Source organism: Myotis davidii, unplaced genomic scaffold, assembly GCF_000327345.1.
Source record: "Myotis davidii unplaced genomic scaffold, ASM32734v1 scaffold199, whole genome shotgun sequence".
In the NCBI taxonomy this organism is placed as follows: Eukaryota; Metazoa; Chordata; class Mammalia; order Chiroptera; family Vespertilionidae; genus Myotis; species Myotis davidii.
Genome location: NW_006290680.1, coordinates 1,480,706 through 1,498,264, shown reverse-complemented (window position 1 = coordinate 1,498,264; position 17,559 = coordinate 1,480,706). Strand labels below are relative to the sequence as shown.

The window sequence follows — 17,559 nt, the reverse complement described above, 5'->3', positions numbered from 1 at the left end:
TGCCAGTGTGGCACAAAAGCAGCCACAGGTTATATATAAATGAATGAGCATGGCTGCATTCCACTAAAATTTTATTTATGAACACTGAAATTTGAATTTCACATCATTTTTCCATGTCATGAAATAACATTCTCTTTTTAAAAATTGAAGTGTAATTGATATATAACATTGTTAGTTTCAGGTATATTTAACAGTATTCTTTATTTTATTCTTCCCCCCAACCAGTAAAAACTTTAAAAACCATTTTTAGTTCATGGGCTATACAAAAGAGACACCGTTTGCAGGACACTGCACTAATTAATAGACTAGAAACTAACCCTTGTGTCCCCTATAAAGAGAGGTGCCTTTCTCAAATCAGTGTGAGTGGAAAACATCCTTCCTGCTTTACCTATAAGCCAGCGGTTCTCAACCTGTGGGTTGCAACCCCTTTGGGGGTCGAACGACCCTTTCACAGGGGTCGCCTAAGACCATCGGAAAACACATATATAATTGCATATTGTTTTTATGATTAATCACTATGCTTTAATTATGTTCAATTTGTAACAATGAAAATACATCCTGCATATCAGATATTTACATTATGATTCATAACAGTAGCAAAATGACAGTTATGAAGTAGCAACGAAAATAATTTTATGGTTGGGGGTCACCACAACATGAGGAACTGTATTAAAGGGTCGCGGCATTAGGAAGGTTGAGAATCACTGCTTTAAAGCCTCTCTGACTCAATCTTTCTCCTAACCAATATCCAGGATAAGCCTGGCTCCCAACCCTCTCCCTTCCTCCAAACAGCTCATGAGCAGTCATTCATCAACTTGAATTAGCGGTTAAAAATCTACTCCTGCTCTGCAGAACTAGAGAAAGTTAAGTCACATGAGTGCAAAGGGAAGGCCAATGCTGAGCCCACTGCTAATTCTGCTTCTTAAGCAGCAAGCTGGTTAAGTTTGTTTTTTATCCCCCTTGAAGTAGAAACAACATCAGAGTTGTTCACATACTGCTAAACCACCTCCAATGAAATTCCTTAGTAAAGTATACACACTTCAAAGATCCTTCTGAAATGGGGGGTGTTAGTTAATCCCTGGTTAACGAAAAGATCCTTTTTCTTGAGTACTTAAAGAGAGGTTTTGCTGATTTCTGGAATAACTGGCTCCAAGCTGAAGTGCTAAAAAATAAATTATCCAGGGGTCTTTGCTGCACAGGCAGGCAAGCTTTCCTCAAGAGGGAAAGGATTACACACTGAAGTGCAGCAGAGCCTACTAGTTAATGGTAGTAGTTTGGTAAGGATCCATTGTAAGTATAGACGAGTGCTCTATGAAATGAGAGCCTTTAGGCTGATACTATATTAGTAGTAGCTCCACTACTCATATATTATCAGACTAACCCAGAATTCCCAGGAGGCACCTAACTGAGTCACCAGCCTCCCCCATTGACCTTGTTTTGTGTCACATTTAAGAACTCAGGCTGTGGCATCAGATAGGCCTAATCAGCCTCCCATCTCTGTGGGGTACTTATAACCACACAGCCTTGAGCCTCAGATTCTTCAAAAGTAAACCAAACCTCTGAGACTCAGTTTCTTCAAAGGTGAAGTGGAGACGGTAAATATTCAAATTATCAGCTATTTCATTCCTTTCCCTTTCTTCTTCCCAATCTAAATAACTGATCATAATTTGAAGCTAAAGCTGGAGGAAACTGGACATTTCCTGGTCTTGAAACAGTTTACTTAAGGTGTTAAGGCCAACTATATCCACCATGTCAGTGGTTCGCACAGTGGCCAAGGATACAATCCCATTTGTTCCGTCAGACTACTGCTGTCTAGCTAACTGTGGGCTAGATGACTTATAAGAGGCAGCCTACATTCACTACAAGCATGCAAAAGAGAGGAAGACCCCAGGTTGGTGTAAAGCACTGTTCTGACCTGCTTTTACTATCAGCAACATCTTGGATGAGTTAACTTCTTGAGTGTGTCTGCTTGCATATACAATCTTAGATTCTTTATCCTTATAGTCATTCACTCATTACTTGAGTACAATTTAACAAATACCTATTTAACTTGTTATAGCAACATGCTAAAAACTTGCAATTTTAAATGAAGTTGTGAACTAATATCATCCATCCACTTTAAAGGATAAAGGTGCATATAAATGTAAGTTAATCTGTTTGTCACGTACAAAATGGACATGGCCTACCTGATAGGGTTGCTAAAATGATAATTTATTCAATCCAAAAGGCCTTAAATGTTCATCTTTGTGTAGTCCTAAAGTACAATGGAGAACTGTCTGGGCTTCCGACTGCTTTAGTAAAAACAACTTACCAGTCATAAGTCCTCTTAGAATGTCACCCAAGCTAAGGTAATGTATGCACACAGAAGGAAGACTGTTTCTCAAACTTATAACACACTGAATTTACACCTGTTTTGGATTTTTAAGTTCCAAGAGCTCCAGCCATCCATATTCCAAGCAAAATATAAACCTGAATCTCTCTACTCTTACCTAAATTTTATCTAGAACTGTGCTATCCAATATGGTAGCTACCAGCCACATATGTAGCTATTTTAATCTTAATTAAAATGAAATTTAAAAATTAAGCTCTTAGGCCACACTAGCCACATTTCAAGGGCTCAACAGTCTCATATGACTAACAGCTACCATATGGGACACCACAGGTACAGAACATTTCCATCATGACAGAAAGTTATACTGTCAGTGATAGTTCTATTTCAATCCGTGCCGACTGACAAGCACTTGGATCCAGGTCAACACCTTCCTTTTACTGGTAGGGAGAAGGAGGTACCATGTAGTGTGATTTTGTTCTGGTCACAGCTGATAAAGTCCCTACACCAACTCCCCTGCTGGACGCCAGTCAGAGGCCTTTTGCCTACATGGCAAAGCTCTACATGGTGTGTAGCTCCTTATGGCCAGCCAGAAGTTTGCCTGGCTAAAGTGGCCATCTCAAAAAGCAGGCCACTGCTGCACAGGGCTCCTGGAGAATCACAGCCTCAATGAGTGCTGGCCACCGAAGTAGAAATTAAACCAGATAGAGCAATTATTTTAAGCTTCAGGAGTATGGCAAACAAATTCCATTTTACCAACGCACCTTTGTTCTCAAATAGAAGACAAAGTTGGAATTTTTTACTCTTGCCTCCTAAAGTAATTAAGCAGTACAAGGCCCTTATGAGGGCATTTGCATTTCATATACTCTTTTGTAGTGAGTCACAAGCACACCCCTGCACTGAAAATGCTTCTGCTTTTCCAGGAGGCAGAACTTAAAGGGGAAAAAGGACTTGTCTAACCTGAAAATGTACCGCTCAATTAGGACAAGTTCATTCCTGCCAACTTGTTCTCCTTTGCTTGTAATTAAGTGAGCCCTTAATGCCTGAGAAGTCGTGAACGTGAGTACAAACCTTGTGCCGAAGCTACACAGAAATCCACAGCTCAGCTTAAGCAGCTTGTTTCCAATGGACATAGGCCTCAAAATGCCAACAAGTCCACAAGTTGTCTAGCCATAAAGGTGTCAAGTGTGTTGTGTTGCTTCATACATCCTATTACTACTAATTCAAACCTGGGGCCTTCGTTGTCTAGAGTACCACTAAGGAGGATTCCTGACATGCACAGGACAGTCTCTGGAAGACAAATGTAGAAAGACTAAACCTGAGCACAGATTGTTTAGAAGGCTTTCTGGTGCTATGTAACTGGCTCCTTTTTATGTTGCCGAGGACCCTCCTCCCATTATGAATTACTCCCAACCTCATAATTATAAGGAAGTACAAGTACTAAACAACTACTGAGGCCCAGCTATCCACCTTGTGAAAAAAATAAACAAAGAGCACTGCTTAAAGAGGCTGAATCACTATAATACTAGTTCTAGGCATCATATAAATGTTGTGACTAAAGAATTTGATCAGAAGTTTATTTTGATCAGTCAACTTATCTTATTCTTGTCAATTATCTGACTTTGGGGAAATAGGACCAGGTACTAGGTGCTCTTTCATATGACTCTGAGGTAGCTATTATCCCTATTTTTACAGATGAGAAAACTAGGATAGAGTTGTGATTTGCTCAAGGCCACACAGCTAACAAAGAGTTGAACCCAATATATTTCACTGGGGAGCAGGTGGACTTTGCCAACTGTCTTTCATTCTTCCTAAAAATGCGAGGCTCAACAGGAGAAAGAACTTCAAATCTTACTCTATTCCACTGGTTCTGAAACCTTAGTGTGCATCAGAGCACCTACTTGACTCCTTAAAACCTAGGTGTTTGAGCCCCCACTCCCAGAGGTAGGTATGGATGAAACTGCATTTCCAAGTTCCTAGACAATGCTAATGCTGGTTATCAGGAAACCACACTTTAAGAATCACTGCTCTATTCAAATACTCCCATTTCAATCACTGTCATCAATAGTTTAAAGACCCCTAACTTAATCTCAAGGGAGTGACCTACAAAGATTAGATCCTCAACATTCCACTAAAGCCCGCCTTTACCATCCTAGGAATACCTATTAGCATGAAAACAACCCCACACTTTGTGCTCCATTTAGTCACCTGATCCTAAAAGATGACATCAGAATCAAATAAGCTTGTTAAACGTGGAAGTAGGAGAAAGGATTCAGATTCTGACAAGACACATAGTAAACAGCTGCAAAGGCAGTTAAGTATCTGCTATTTAGGTAAATGCTCATTGGGAGGTAGAAGGTATTTATTTAAATTAGAGTGGGATAATTATCAAGCTTTAATAAACTTATTTTGGAAAATACTGTTCTGCTCCTTTTTTAAAAATCCTATAAGCTTAAGAGCTCAACCAATTGAGTACCTTAATCAAATGAGGCAAAACACCCATCTTAGCCATTTGCAACAGTAAAATCCAGATAAATCAGATTCTCCAAAGGTCACTTATGATCACCTGCATTATCAGAGTCACCTAAGATTAAGATATATTTAAAATGCAGATTTCTCAGTATACTTCACTACAGAATCAACTTAGAGACATAAGACTAGGAATACAGTGGGGCCTTGACTTACGAGTTTAATTCCTTCCTAGACTGAGCTCGTTAAGGAGCTCGTTAACTCAAATTACTCTGTCAACTCAATGCAAAAAATCAGCCGAGAGACAGCTGGTATCTCAAAAAACTCGTTAGTCGGGACACTTGTAAGTCAAGGCCCCACTGTATGTATTTGTACTAAACACTCCCAGGTGATTCTTATACATGTTACAATGAAAATTTAGTGGAAAGCTCTCAATGTTTCTCATTTGATCTTCAATCAGCTGAGGGCTTCTCATTTCACAGTATTTGTTGAAGGCCTCTTTATTGAACATACAGAATGAAATAATAATCTTGCCCACTTCCTAATAAAGAAAGAAAACATGAAAATTTCTCCAGACCAGAATGAAAAACTGGAACAGGACAAGGAATCCGTGAAAGCCAGAGAAAAGTGGTCACTTCTGGCATGGGGTTAAGTGGTGACTGCAGACAGACATCACTAGAAAGGAAACAGAGTATCTATGACTATGCCTTCAATACTAAAACAGGCTCTGAGATATTTCTAAGGAGCTTAGAATACCGCCTTCCTTCCTAAAAATAGGTGATAAATTGGAGAAGTCCTGGGTATATTTATTTAAACCCAAGAGGCACTCCAGGTAAAAAGAAATACCTGAACAGAACAAAACAGGATCATAGATTTGTGGGAAAAGAATGCACACTGAACTTTATTTTCAGGAAATAGGGTGGCTGGAGACCTTTAAAAAACAACAAAATGTTTTCAATAAAAGCACTTAACAAAGTATCTCCACTTTTGTACAATAGCACCTACTGGCCTACACATTTACCTATGTGCAATCAGTGTGGATTCTGCTTGATGTTCTTCCAGTCTTATGCAAACACTTTTACTATGTTTTCAGTCACTTATGGATACATTTCATCATATTGTATTATAACTTTAAAACTATTTCCCTAAAAATCTGAGCTCAAGATTATCTGACATCTCAATTCTAGAGTTACCTCAAGTCCTAAAGGAGTTCTATAGTATTTTCAGGACTATAAGGAGAAAAAAACAATTTTTTTTGTTTGTTAATCCTCACGCAAGGATATTCTTTCCATTGGTTTTGAGAGAGTGGGAGGGAAGGAAACATTGATGTGAGAGGGACACATAGATTGGCTGCCTCCCTAATGGTTGCTTCCTGCATGCATCCTAACCTAGGTAGGCCAGGGAGAGAGCCTGCAACTGAGGTACGTGCCCTGGACCAGAATCGAACCTGCAACCCTTCAGTCCGCAGGCTGACACTAACCATTGATCCAAACCAGCCAGGGCAAGGAGAAAATTTTTAACTTCTTGTTTGCCCAACTTGAATCCATTTCCCCACAGAGAAAACAACATACTTCTGCTAACGGACAACTTTCCCAACATTCTGAGATTAGGGTAGTTGGTGCTAACATCTACAAAGGATTAGTTCTGCTGAAATGCCTATTTTTATATCACACAAGGGAAGAAGATGATTTGTTTTTTAAAGGGAAAAAGCAGTAACTATTGTCAAACTATCACCAGCTGAACCTCCACTGAGCCCACCCCGTCTGCCCAGGACTTCTGCACTGCTAAGGGAGACTTCACAGAGTTGGGGTATCTGGCCTTGGAGAGCTCCTTGTTCGGAAGTGTAACAAGTGGCAGTTACAAAGACTAGTCAATTGTGTTCATCCTCTCCTTTTTTGGTTCCTTTTGAAAAGGTTAACTGAAACCATGAAAAATTATGAAACAGGTTCTGAGGTATGATCAATTCCCCGAGGCTCTTGTTTCTTTATTTCTAATGCTAAATAGCAAGAACTACCGACATTGCATCCATTCCGGTGAAAACACACTGACTGTAAGAATAAGGTACAGTTAAGTCTAACATTTAGTCTCAATCACTTTTCCAGTACTCAAATCACTATATAGTAATACCTCTATGTACTATGACCCTTCCTGAGTTTAACAGCTTTAGTGTATTGTCCATATCAAAATATTGCATGATAGGAAGGAATTATAATAGTAAGCATATTCAAAGTGTTTCATAAAATTAGTTTCCCAGGAGTTTAAGTACCGAGTCTAATCCCTAAGATTTTAGTTTCTCAAATTTACAAAGATGGTGATTTCACACTCTTTATTACATTTCTAGTCACTCTGACAAATCTACCTGAAAACTACTATTCTAAAATTCATTCAGTACAGGTGTCTGATACAAAGAAACACTGAGAAATAAATGTATAGAACTTTAAACTATTCTTCTATTACATGTGAAAAGGTTTAATGAGCTTATAGGTATCCTAAAAATAAAGATTTTCTAGAACAGTTATGAATCTGAACATCTTTGGAAATATAAGAACCTAGGTTTCCAATTTTTTAAGGGAAAAAAAAACCTCCTAGTACTGGGAACTACTCTCTCTACATCACTCTTCACTAAAGCATTAACTGCCAGAAAGTACCTTCCATCCCCATTCACCCTGGTATGACAGGAGCCTTTGTCCCATGGCCCAGTGAAAAATATGGAAATCTCAATGGAGAAAGTGACTGTACAGACCTACAACAGACTAACCTCAGAATGTTTGTTCTGAGAGCCATATGGGTTTATCTTGTTTACCTGCGTCTAGTCGTTACTAGTATTTACTTTCTGAATGTTTGAATTAATGAATATAGCAACTTAAATTTTCCATTTGCAATGAAACATGAAATTCTTAGCTTATATGTAACCTTTTGCACTATCCCAAATTCAAAGGGGAGAAAGTTACTCACTGCCAAAGATTCTTAAACTGTAATTTTAACTTACAAGTAACAAGTGATTTTGTACAGGGCCACAAAGTCAAGGCAAGTCTGTACCCTGAGCCAACCTGTCTCAGATTCAAAGCAATAGTAGCATACTCAGGCTCCCTAGTGACCCTCCCCACCTTGAGTACAATCTCACAATACCAAAATTTCAAGAAATTAAAGAAGTTTCCTTTGTACAAAAGACTAATGAAACGATCTCTGAAAAAGGTGCTTGGGATTTTTTAAGGACAAGGAACTAAAAATTTTGTTCTAAGCTTTACCTTTCTCCAGTGATCTTTAATCCTCAACCTCTGGGGTTAAGTATTGGACAATTCACAGGGGAAGAACTAAGACTCAGAGGTTAACTTCCCCTTGGCTTATTGTCTCTATCCTTTCCATTATATCAGATTGCCTGACTTGGGGCAGGGCGGGGGGGAAGGAGGTTGCCCCACCCAATCCCCCCAAAACTATTAACATCCTGAATCAGAAAAATTATATAAAAGAAAGAAGCCAAAGTTTTGCAGACTTTTAAAAATCTAATTCTATCCAGCTGGTGTGGTTCAGTGGTTGAGCGTGGACCTATGAACCAGGAGGTCATGTCACAGTTTGATTCCTGGTCAGGGCACATGCCTGGATGGTGGGCTTGGTAGCTAGTAGGGAATGTGCAGGAGGCAGCCAATTAATGATTATCTCATCATTGATGTTTCTCACCCCCCCCTTCTTTCCTCTCTGAAATCAATAAAAATGTATTTTAAAAAATCCAATCCTATTTTGGACTCATACTGAGGGCAGTACAGCCATGCAATATTAACAAATATTCACATTCCCACGGGTTTTTTCCCATATACTTTAAGAACCATATATTCCTAAAATGTTTATATATTTTTGAATTGATTGGTTTTTTAGAAAGGAAGAGGGAAACATTGATGGAAGAGTACACCAATCATCTGCCTCCTGTAGGCCCCCTACAAGGGATTGAGCTGGCAACCCAGGTTGTGCACTTGAACAGGAGTCAAACTGGCAACCTTTCATACACAGGACAACACCCATCAACTGAGCCACACCAGCCAGAGTCTTGGAAGACTCTTTAAAAGTAGACCCTATTCTGTAGTTTCTATTCTACAAAATTACATTCTCTGGCCTACCTTTGATTGAATATTAATTTTGAAGTCTGCTCCTATTGTGATGCTTACCTGATAATCCTTTGTGTAAGACCTCTACTAAGATCCTTTTGGCTTCATCTAAGGGACATTGGTGAACATACCCCTGATTCTGGTTTATTTTCAAGTAGCACTTCCAAAATAACATGTTCAAGGCAATTCAATACTCAACATTAGCTAGACTTATGAGCCATTACTGAAATGTCTGCTGACTACATTTTTTTAATCTCTCAACTTGGGACTTATACACGACTGTTAACATGGTGTTCACTACTTAAATTCTACCTACCTCAGCTTTAGTATTTAAGGAAGCAGTTCTCAACCTATGAGTCGCAACCCCTTTGGGGGTCGAACGACCCTTTCACAGGGGTTGCCTAAGACCATCCCGCATATCAGATATTTACATTACGATTCATACCAGTAGCAACATTACAGTTATGAAGTAGCAACAAAAATAATTTTATGGTTGGGTCACAACATGAGGACCTGTATTTAAAGGGCCAGAAGGTTGAGAACCACTGATTTAAGGGGTTCTTTTTCCCAGGAATTACTATTTCACGGGAAGTTGAGTTGGTCACTTTAACCATATGGATAAATGAAAAATTAAGGTAACTTGGATGCTTTGAATTTTCTTTTTAAAAATGTTAGGGGAGAAGTAAAATAGTGGCCTTTGAAAAAACACATTGACACAAGATACACTGTATTTTGTGGTTAAAAAAAAAAATCACAAATAATGAATTCGGCATTTCATTTATTAAATGTATCTAAAAGGTAAAGCTCTGGGTATCTTTTATTGAAAATCCATAGGAAAGGACTGAGAAATTAGTCACATCAATACACTTCTTTCATTTCTACGCCCGTCTCCTCTATAGCTGGAAGAGCCTCTTTTTAGCGATGACCACCTTGCCTTAGACTTGTTCTTAGAGAAAAGTAGGAACCAGATATACATTGGACTCCTACTTTCCCAAACCTAGACATAGATACACCACCTCTTATTTCACAGTGATTGCTTGATACGTGGAAGAGATCAGTGTAGGCTATGCAGTTCAGTTAGGTGAAGATTCAACCAACTCTTGTTATATGCTACTGTTTACTACGTAAATGTCAGAAAGAACTGAAAGCATTAACAAGAAATACCAGTGAAGGAAGGAGTTACCAACATCACCACTTCGAACCTAATATTCAAAGTAAAGATCCATTTCAAAGTAGAAGCTGTCTGCCAACGTTTAAATTTTAAAATGTGAATAGAGGCACGTTCACATACTCATTTATTTCTCAATAGTCTATGAAAAATAGAAATAACATCCTTGTTTGTACATGACAAAACAAAGTATAGTGGCCAGGGCAAGTTTCATAGTAAGAACAGGGATTTATCTAGATTTTTCTGATTTCTATTCCAATTTTCTATTTTACCACAGCTGCTCAAGAATATGCTATCTCCCCATAGCCTCCCTCTTCATCACTTATACCCTTTAATATCAACCTGGTTCCAGCCTTAACACCAAAGCATCTCCTGAAGACCTGGTCTAAGATATCTCTATCAGCAGATAATTAAGGGTAGGCTGTGACATCTGTACTAGAAGCTTACAAACTACAACCTGAGTAGGATTTCTGGAATCTGAAACCAAAAAGGGGAGGTGAGAAGGTGTAAAAAGAAAGTTTCCTTTCCTGGTCCCTGGTTCTCCCACAAACCTATGTAATCTGTATTACTTGCATTAAATTCAGATTTGATGAATACAAAAACGTGGTGTTTATTAAAGTCTCAAAATTAGATCCTTTCCTCTCATTTCCCCTTCTGCTGCTATGCAAGAGCTCTGACAGCTAACTACAAAGAAATAAAGGGGGGCGTGGCTGGTGTGGCTCAGTGGTTGAGTGTCGACCTATGAACCAGGAGGTCACAGTTCCAATCCCAGTCAGGGCACATGCCAGGTTGTGGGCTCAATCCCCAGCAGGGGACGTGCAGGAGGCAGCCTATCAATGACTCTCAGCATTGATGTTTCTCTTCCTCTCTGAAACCAATAAAAATATCTTTTTAAAAAAGAAATAAAAGGGGCTGTAACCAGTTTAGCTCAGTGGATAGAGCGTCGGCCTGCGGACTGAAAGGTCCCAGGTTTGATTCCAGTCAAGGGCATGTACCTTGGTTGTGGGCGCATCCCCAGTGGGAGGTGTGCAGGAGACAGCTGATCGATGTTTCTCTCTCATCGATGTTTCTGGCTCTATCTCTCTCCCTTCCTCTCTGTAAAAAAATCAATAAAATATATCTTTAAAAAAAAGAAAGAAAGGGGGTTATAGAAATTGGGTAAAGTAAGGGCGTCTTAGCCAATGAGATCCCCTAATCCACCTATCCTGACACCTGGTAGGTAAGTCTTCTGCCCAACCAGTATTTTGCCTATGAAGCTTTATGTACCTGGGCATTCATATATAGTAGCAAGATCCAAATCTGAACTTTTACTAAACAGCAAAGGGTGCATTTCTAATGTATTCTGTTGTAAGACTAACCTTCAACATAAACTTTTTGGGTGGGGTGTGAGGGGAGGGGACCAAATTGCCAAGGATACCTCCTCCAAGAAATCTCCCAAGCACCTATCTTTGCTAGGCTGTGCTAAGAAAAATACAAAGACTACTGGGTTCAAAGGTTGACTGATTTGTTTTTGTTGTTAAAATACATGCAGGAAAATGTCAGAATACCCAGGAATCTACTTATTTTGTTCTCAACATATTCAACACCAAAGAGAAATAAAGTCCCCAACATCCCTGATTGCTTTAACACCTTTTATTGGAGCTTATCTAGGTGTTTCAGAAATGCTAATGAACTGAGTGCTTTGGCTCCTTAAATCCAAAGACACAAAGTTAACTTCAAAGGCTCAAAGAGGAATTGAAGGCCTGGTAGAGATGCACCTTACTCCAAATCTAATCAGGAGGGCAGAAGGGAGATGTAAATAAAAATATCTGCCCAGCCGATGTTGCTCAGTGGTTGAGCATCAACCTGTGAACCAGGAGGCCACAGATTCCCCGTCAGGGCATATGCCTGGATTTTGGGCTCGATCCCCATGGAGGTTGTGCAGGAGGCAGCCAATCAATGATTCTCTCTCATCATTGATGTTTCTATCTCTCCCTCTCCCTCTCCCTCTCTGAAATCAATAAAAAATGTTTAAAAAATAAAAATAAATATTTGCTAGACATTTCAGAAAATATTTCAAGAATAGTATATAAGGTCAAAGTGGCAGAGAGATAACTGAATGGATCTAAAAACTTAAGACAACAAATTAAAAATGAATAGCTACCAAAAGTAAATTAAAACCTGAAATTTCCTAGCTCACTTGGAGTTTCTTTTCTAAAATATGGAGACATAAATGACAGTCATTAATACAGATTTTGATAAGGGGTGATCTAGCTTGATGATATTACAACCCATAAACCATAGAGATATACTTGACTCTATCAGCAAAGTCACTCCTCTCCCAGTTTAAAGAAAATTTGGAATCTTTCCTGAACATGTAGAATAAAAATCATGTTAAACATTTATTTGCTATTAAATCACCTCAGCAAACTATTAGTCATTTTCTATAACACTACCAAAAATACCATTAATACCTAACAGATATTCCACTATAAACTATAAAGCTTTTCCCACCTAATATAGTTGAGGCTACCGTACTCCCCATATCTTTATCCCCGGATCCCAGGACTTAGGCTATCAGCACAGAGCACACTGCAGACACCTAGATAGGCAGGTTGTGGGGAAAGGGTGAGGGTTGGCAAAATGCTAATCATTCCATGTTATTTGCCTCTACTTTATTTTAGATTTCCTACTTCAACTACTGGTGTGGAGCCCTGGAGATGGAAAGCTGCTTCTCAAACTTCAGATTTACTAGGCATGGAAATAGAGAGAAAAGACTATTACTGCTCAAAGTTTAAACACAATTGAAAGCTTCCTTTAAACACAATACCTCATTCACTTAAGGACCAGTTAGGAACTTCTCCCATCCCCAGCTTTTTACCTTAAGAAGCCAAATTCTCAAACATTTTTTTCCAATGCCTTTATTATGAGAAGTTAATGGTTTCAAATTAATTAAGGACAGTCAGATCATCTAAACCACAGGACACAGAAAAGTCACTCAACTGACTTCCTTCCACCTCTAAATGCAACAAATTGATTACATTTTACCTTTCAAGAGGGTTTTAAACTCAGGGTCCCAGATCAAATACTCATTTCAATAATTTCCATAGCTTCATTCAAATGTAAATAATTACAATTTTCTCCACTTTCTAAGTGAACCTAAAGCTTTACTGGTGCTCAACGTAGTTTCATATGGAAAGAATGCAATTCCAAACAAAACATGCTTCTGGGGAAACAACTACGGGTTTGAGGAAAACCAGATTTTGCACTGAAAGTATGGCAGAAGTTGTTAAAAACCTGTAACATACACACCCATTGCACACCCAACTAACGTGAAATAACATCTAGAAAGTATAATCTGAAGGCTCCTAACGTGAAATAACATCTAGAAAGTACAACAGAATCATTTTCCATACCATCAGCAGAAGATAACTGTTATTATAATTAATAGACAACACAAAGTTTTCTCTAACATACTTACAGACTAAAAAGGCAGGCATTTTTTGCACACCTCTCCATCCCCACATGCCAAAAACAATAAAACCCAAGAGCTTAATTTTGGAATATAAGCTTTTAAGATATGTTAGGAATCCTTGGCACTGTATAATGTATAAATGAATACTAATTCACTAAGACCCAGAACAAATGAACAAATCCCTTTTTCAAACTCTCACAATTACCCATTTTTATGCTGATGTTAAAGAAAATAATCAGATTCAAAAAAATTTTTTCTACTATTGGTTAAAATGAGATTTGGGGACTGACCCTGGGTTCACATTTTCCATTTTACCTTACTTAGCAAAGAAAAGTGTGAGTTGATAACAATTAACATTAATCCAGCATTCACCTTCCATACCATGAGGTATTTCAGATTCCTTTAGTAACTCCTAGATTTCCTTGTTTTACCACAGAACATCAGAATCTAAAATTTATTTATGAGTCCTGATATACTGGTAATATAAAAAACACATGTTAACAGGCAACTTCCGTTTTATATCTAAGTGTGGTATAAAGATTTTACAACAGGTTGCTAATTCTGAAAAGGTGCCCCAAGTAATCTACAGTGCTGGGAAAGACGACACTGGAGCCTGATGCTTAAGTGTTTTTGGATTGAGGAGGAAGATGTGCCAGACTTCTCATTAGAAGTTTGTCGTTTTTAAAATGTGATAGGACCTTTCAGATAGCTACATCATCAGTCATCCCCCACCCCAATCTGCACCCAACAGCACAGAAGTACAACTATCTGCTAGCATCAGAAACAATTTATATTTCATTCCCCCATCCCATTGGAATCCATTAAGCTAACCAGAATCAACACAAGATGATGTAAAACTACAACCCCATATAACATTCCTCAGAATCATCACTGATGGAATCAAGCATCTTACTTTGCTCATGCTGGGGAGGGAAGAACCCCACAACTCCAAAATAGGCAGACTTCAAGTCTTTGAAAGGGCAAAAGGATCACTACCCCTTTAACCTGATGTTATCACTATCAACTCTACTGATAGCCTGACAGTACTGTAACCATGACTCAGCCTATTACAGTTAGAAGGGAAGTCTTTTAACTTAGGTAAAAGAGAATATAGTTTCTACTCCTGAAACTCCCAGCTCACGGTCAATATTTTAAATATAAATACATTTCACATATAAAAGATTTTTCTCAACAATTGAGTATGGGTCAGAATGTTCTAAATCTCTAAGAACAGCCAATAGTTTTAACTAATGTAAAGAATGCGCTCCAGAGGGCAAAACCTTCTAGATCTTAGGGGATGAGGGCAGGAAAAATGAGGGATGTTTGCTTTAATATATGAACTTGCATAGTTAATCTGTAAGATGGCTTTAAGTTAGGTCCACTTAAAATTGAGCTTAAGCAAACTCTTAATACAAAGTTCAATAATGACATGTCATGAGCATAATTAAGCATTGATTTTTATTTTTTCAAAACTGTCTTTTATAGTTACATAAATCAATTGCTAATTACCAGTGTTCCTTAATAGAGCAAGCACAGTGTTACTAACTCTACATCTTTCTTCTACACACTACAAGATAATCATTCCATTGTCAGACTCTTAGGATGGGGAGGCAATGAAAGTGCTTTTTCTCTTGAAGGAGCAGATTTAGATGAAAAAGTAAGCAAATGACGAACTATCCAATTCACCTCTCTTGCCTTTTTCAGCTCTGTAACAAAGTAGAGCAGCTTCAAACAGAATCATCAGAATCATCTCAGAATCACATATATAGCATTGTGGCTAAAGCCTGTGAGCTTTGGAGTGCTCAACTCACTGCCCTGAGCAAGCTAGTAAGTAAACTTAAGCCTCAATTTCCTCATCTGTAAAATAGAGATGATAGTACCTAACATAAGTGTCCTTCTGAAGATTAAATTAGATGCTCCATGGAAAGCTGCAATTTGCGCCTGGCAAATAGAATGTATTCCGTAAATATTAGCAATTATTGTTAGTACAAGTCAACACATTCTAAAAGTCAATATAGCCGGTTTACTCCAGCCTCTATAAAAATGGCCCACAGTCACTCACATATTCAATATTTCCTTTGTATAATTTAAGTGACGACCATGGAGGTTAACTTTCTGAGAAGATACTAAACTCTGTTTCATTACTAAATATATTACCTACTCAGCCCCATTCTGAAAGTCAAAAGAACACTTTTTCTGTATTAAGATCCTTTCTCCAAGAGAGGTTTTAAAAGGACTTCTTACATCCTTACCTGCCACATCCTTTCTTTGCTCCCACATCCCAAAGAAGCATATTTGTACTCTTTGAAGTTTTCTGAACTCCAGGGGTCTCATCACCCTCTTTTAAAATCCTAGGTTGGCTAAACATAGTTAAGACACTTAGCATCTATGTAGTCTTGCATAACACCCAGCTCGGAAGTCACTTTCTGGGAAACTTTCCCACCCCCAGACAAAATTAAGTCCCCTAGTCCCCAAAGCCCTTTGGGTATACATATGCCCCAGCACCTACCTTATAATTAACTAATTATGTCTCCCCCAATAGACTGAATTGAGGACAGGCGCAGCACTGCCGTCTAGCACTGAGCTTGGCACATTTTAGGTGCTCAAGAAATGCCACATTTTTACTTAACCGGCTTATCTCCTGCCAGAGTACCACTTCAAAATCTGGACATACAGCTGCTCTCAGTAGAGCAGGCTAACATGATGGGCTGCTGATGACAACATCAGAGAACCTACTCATCAGCTTCTCCCATTGGAGAGGTTCCTGGACCCCCAACTCCACTGAACAGGATTATGTACCAACAGAATTTGTGGGAATTCCCAGCACACCAGATCTCCTTAACCAAGAACGTTGAAAAGGCTCAAAGAGTAAGCCTTTTACTAGGAAAATCTTCACTGGGTAACGGAAGTGAAAATATTCAAGGAATAAATGCCTTGCTTTGGCTGAACCGAGTTCGAAAACATAAAGATCTGGGGGAAGCAAATAGCTCTTGATACCTGAAAAAAAAAAACAGCGGCTTTTGAAAAAGAATGAACAGGAAGCAGGGTGGGTTGCTGGTCACTCTTTGTTTCAATAAATAAAATCTTTTTTTTCCCCCCTTCCCCACAGTCCAAAAGAAAAAGCCAATACCCCAGGACCATGATGAGATGCTCCACAACCTTCCCCCCTGACAAGTACACTAAACTGCATTTCTTAAAAAGCACTGCCTTAGGAACCTCAGCCACTTGGAAAGTTCTAGTCAATAACACTTTACCTTCATTTTTTTAAAAATCAATATGCCTGAGTTCAACATTTACATTGGGTGGCCCATAGAGAACTTGTAAACTTTTTGAAGGGAGGTACTACTTACTACCTTTGCAAACAACACAACTTGGGGAAAAACAATCTCAAAATAGGAAGAACTCCACAAAGGGTGGCTTTACTTTTACAGCCATAATTCCTATCATAAACATCTTACCAAAAAAAAAAAAAAAATCAACAGTTGCCAGAGGGAAGCTTTCATTCTGGATGCAGAAAAGGAAACAAACAAGCAGCAGAAAGGGAATTACCCCCAAAATAAAGTTCACTTTGGGGGAAAAAAAAATAGTCCCAATTCCGTCCCCCACCCTTCCCTGCCCGGCGAGGGCTGTGATGTACACGGCTCTGCTCTGCAGAGAGCTCTCTCTGGGCAGCTCAGGGAAGGAGCCGAGGGAGGGAGAGAAAGGCTCAGGCACTGAAAGGAGAGGAGAGAGAAAAAGAAAATGGCGCAGAGACTAAGTCCCGACTGTCGACAAGGCGACTTTCCCGGGAGAAATCCGGACCCGCACAGGCTGCCCGAGGCCCGGCTGCAGGCGACACGGGGTCTCCGTTGCCCCGTCTCGGGAGGGCTGCGATCTGGGGGGGCTGGGGTTCCCGGAAAGCAGGTCTAGAGGCGGCCCGATGGGAACAATGGGGCCGGTGAGCGAGGAGCCCGGACTTAGTCTCTGGGACGCCATGTCTGTCCTCTGCCGGCGCCGGCGGGCGCGGGGCAGGCGGCCGGCGACGGGGGGAGGGGGGAAG

General features: G+C 39.4%; 1 protein-coding gene across 1 annotated transcript in view; it reads right to left on the bottom strand.

Moving 5' to 3' along the window:
• TOP1 (topoisomerase (DNA) I) overlaps nucleotides 1-15,815 on the bottom strand; it is an 82,248-nt gene extending 66,433 nt beyond the window's left edge. The window contains exon 1 of the mRNA XM_006763781.2: nucleotides 15,773-15,815. Within this exon, the coding sequence (XP_006763844.2) occupies nucleotides 15,773-15,800 (28 nt within the window). The 5' untranslated portion in view covers nucleotides 15,801-15,815. The remainder of the gene's footprint in view (nucleotides 1-15,772) is intronic.
• Nucleotides 15,816-17,559: the final 1,744 nt, after the last annotated feature.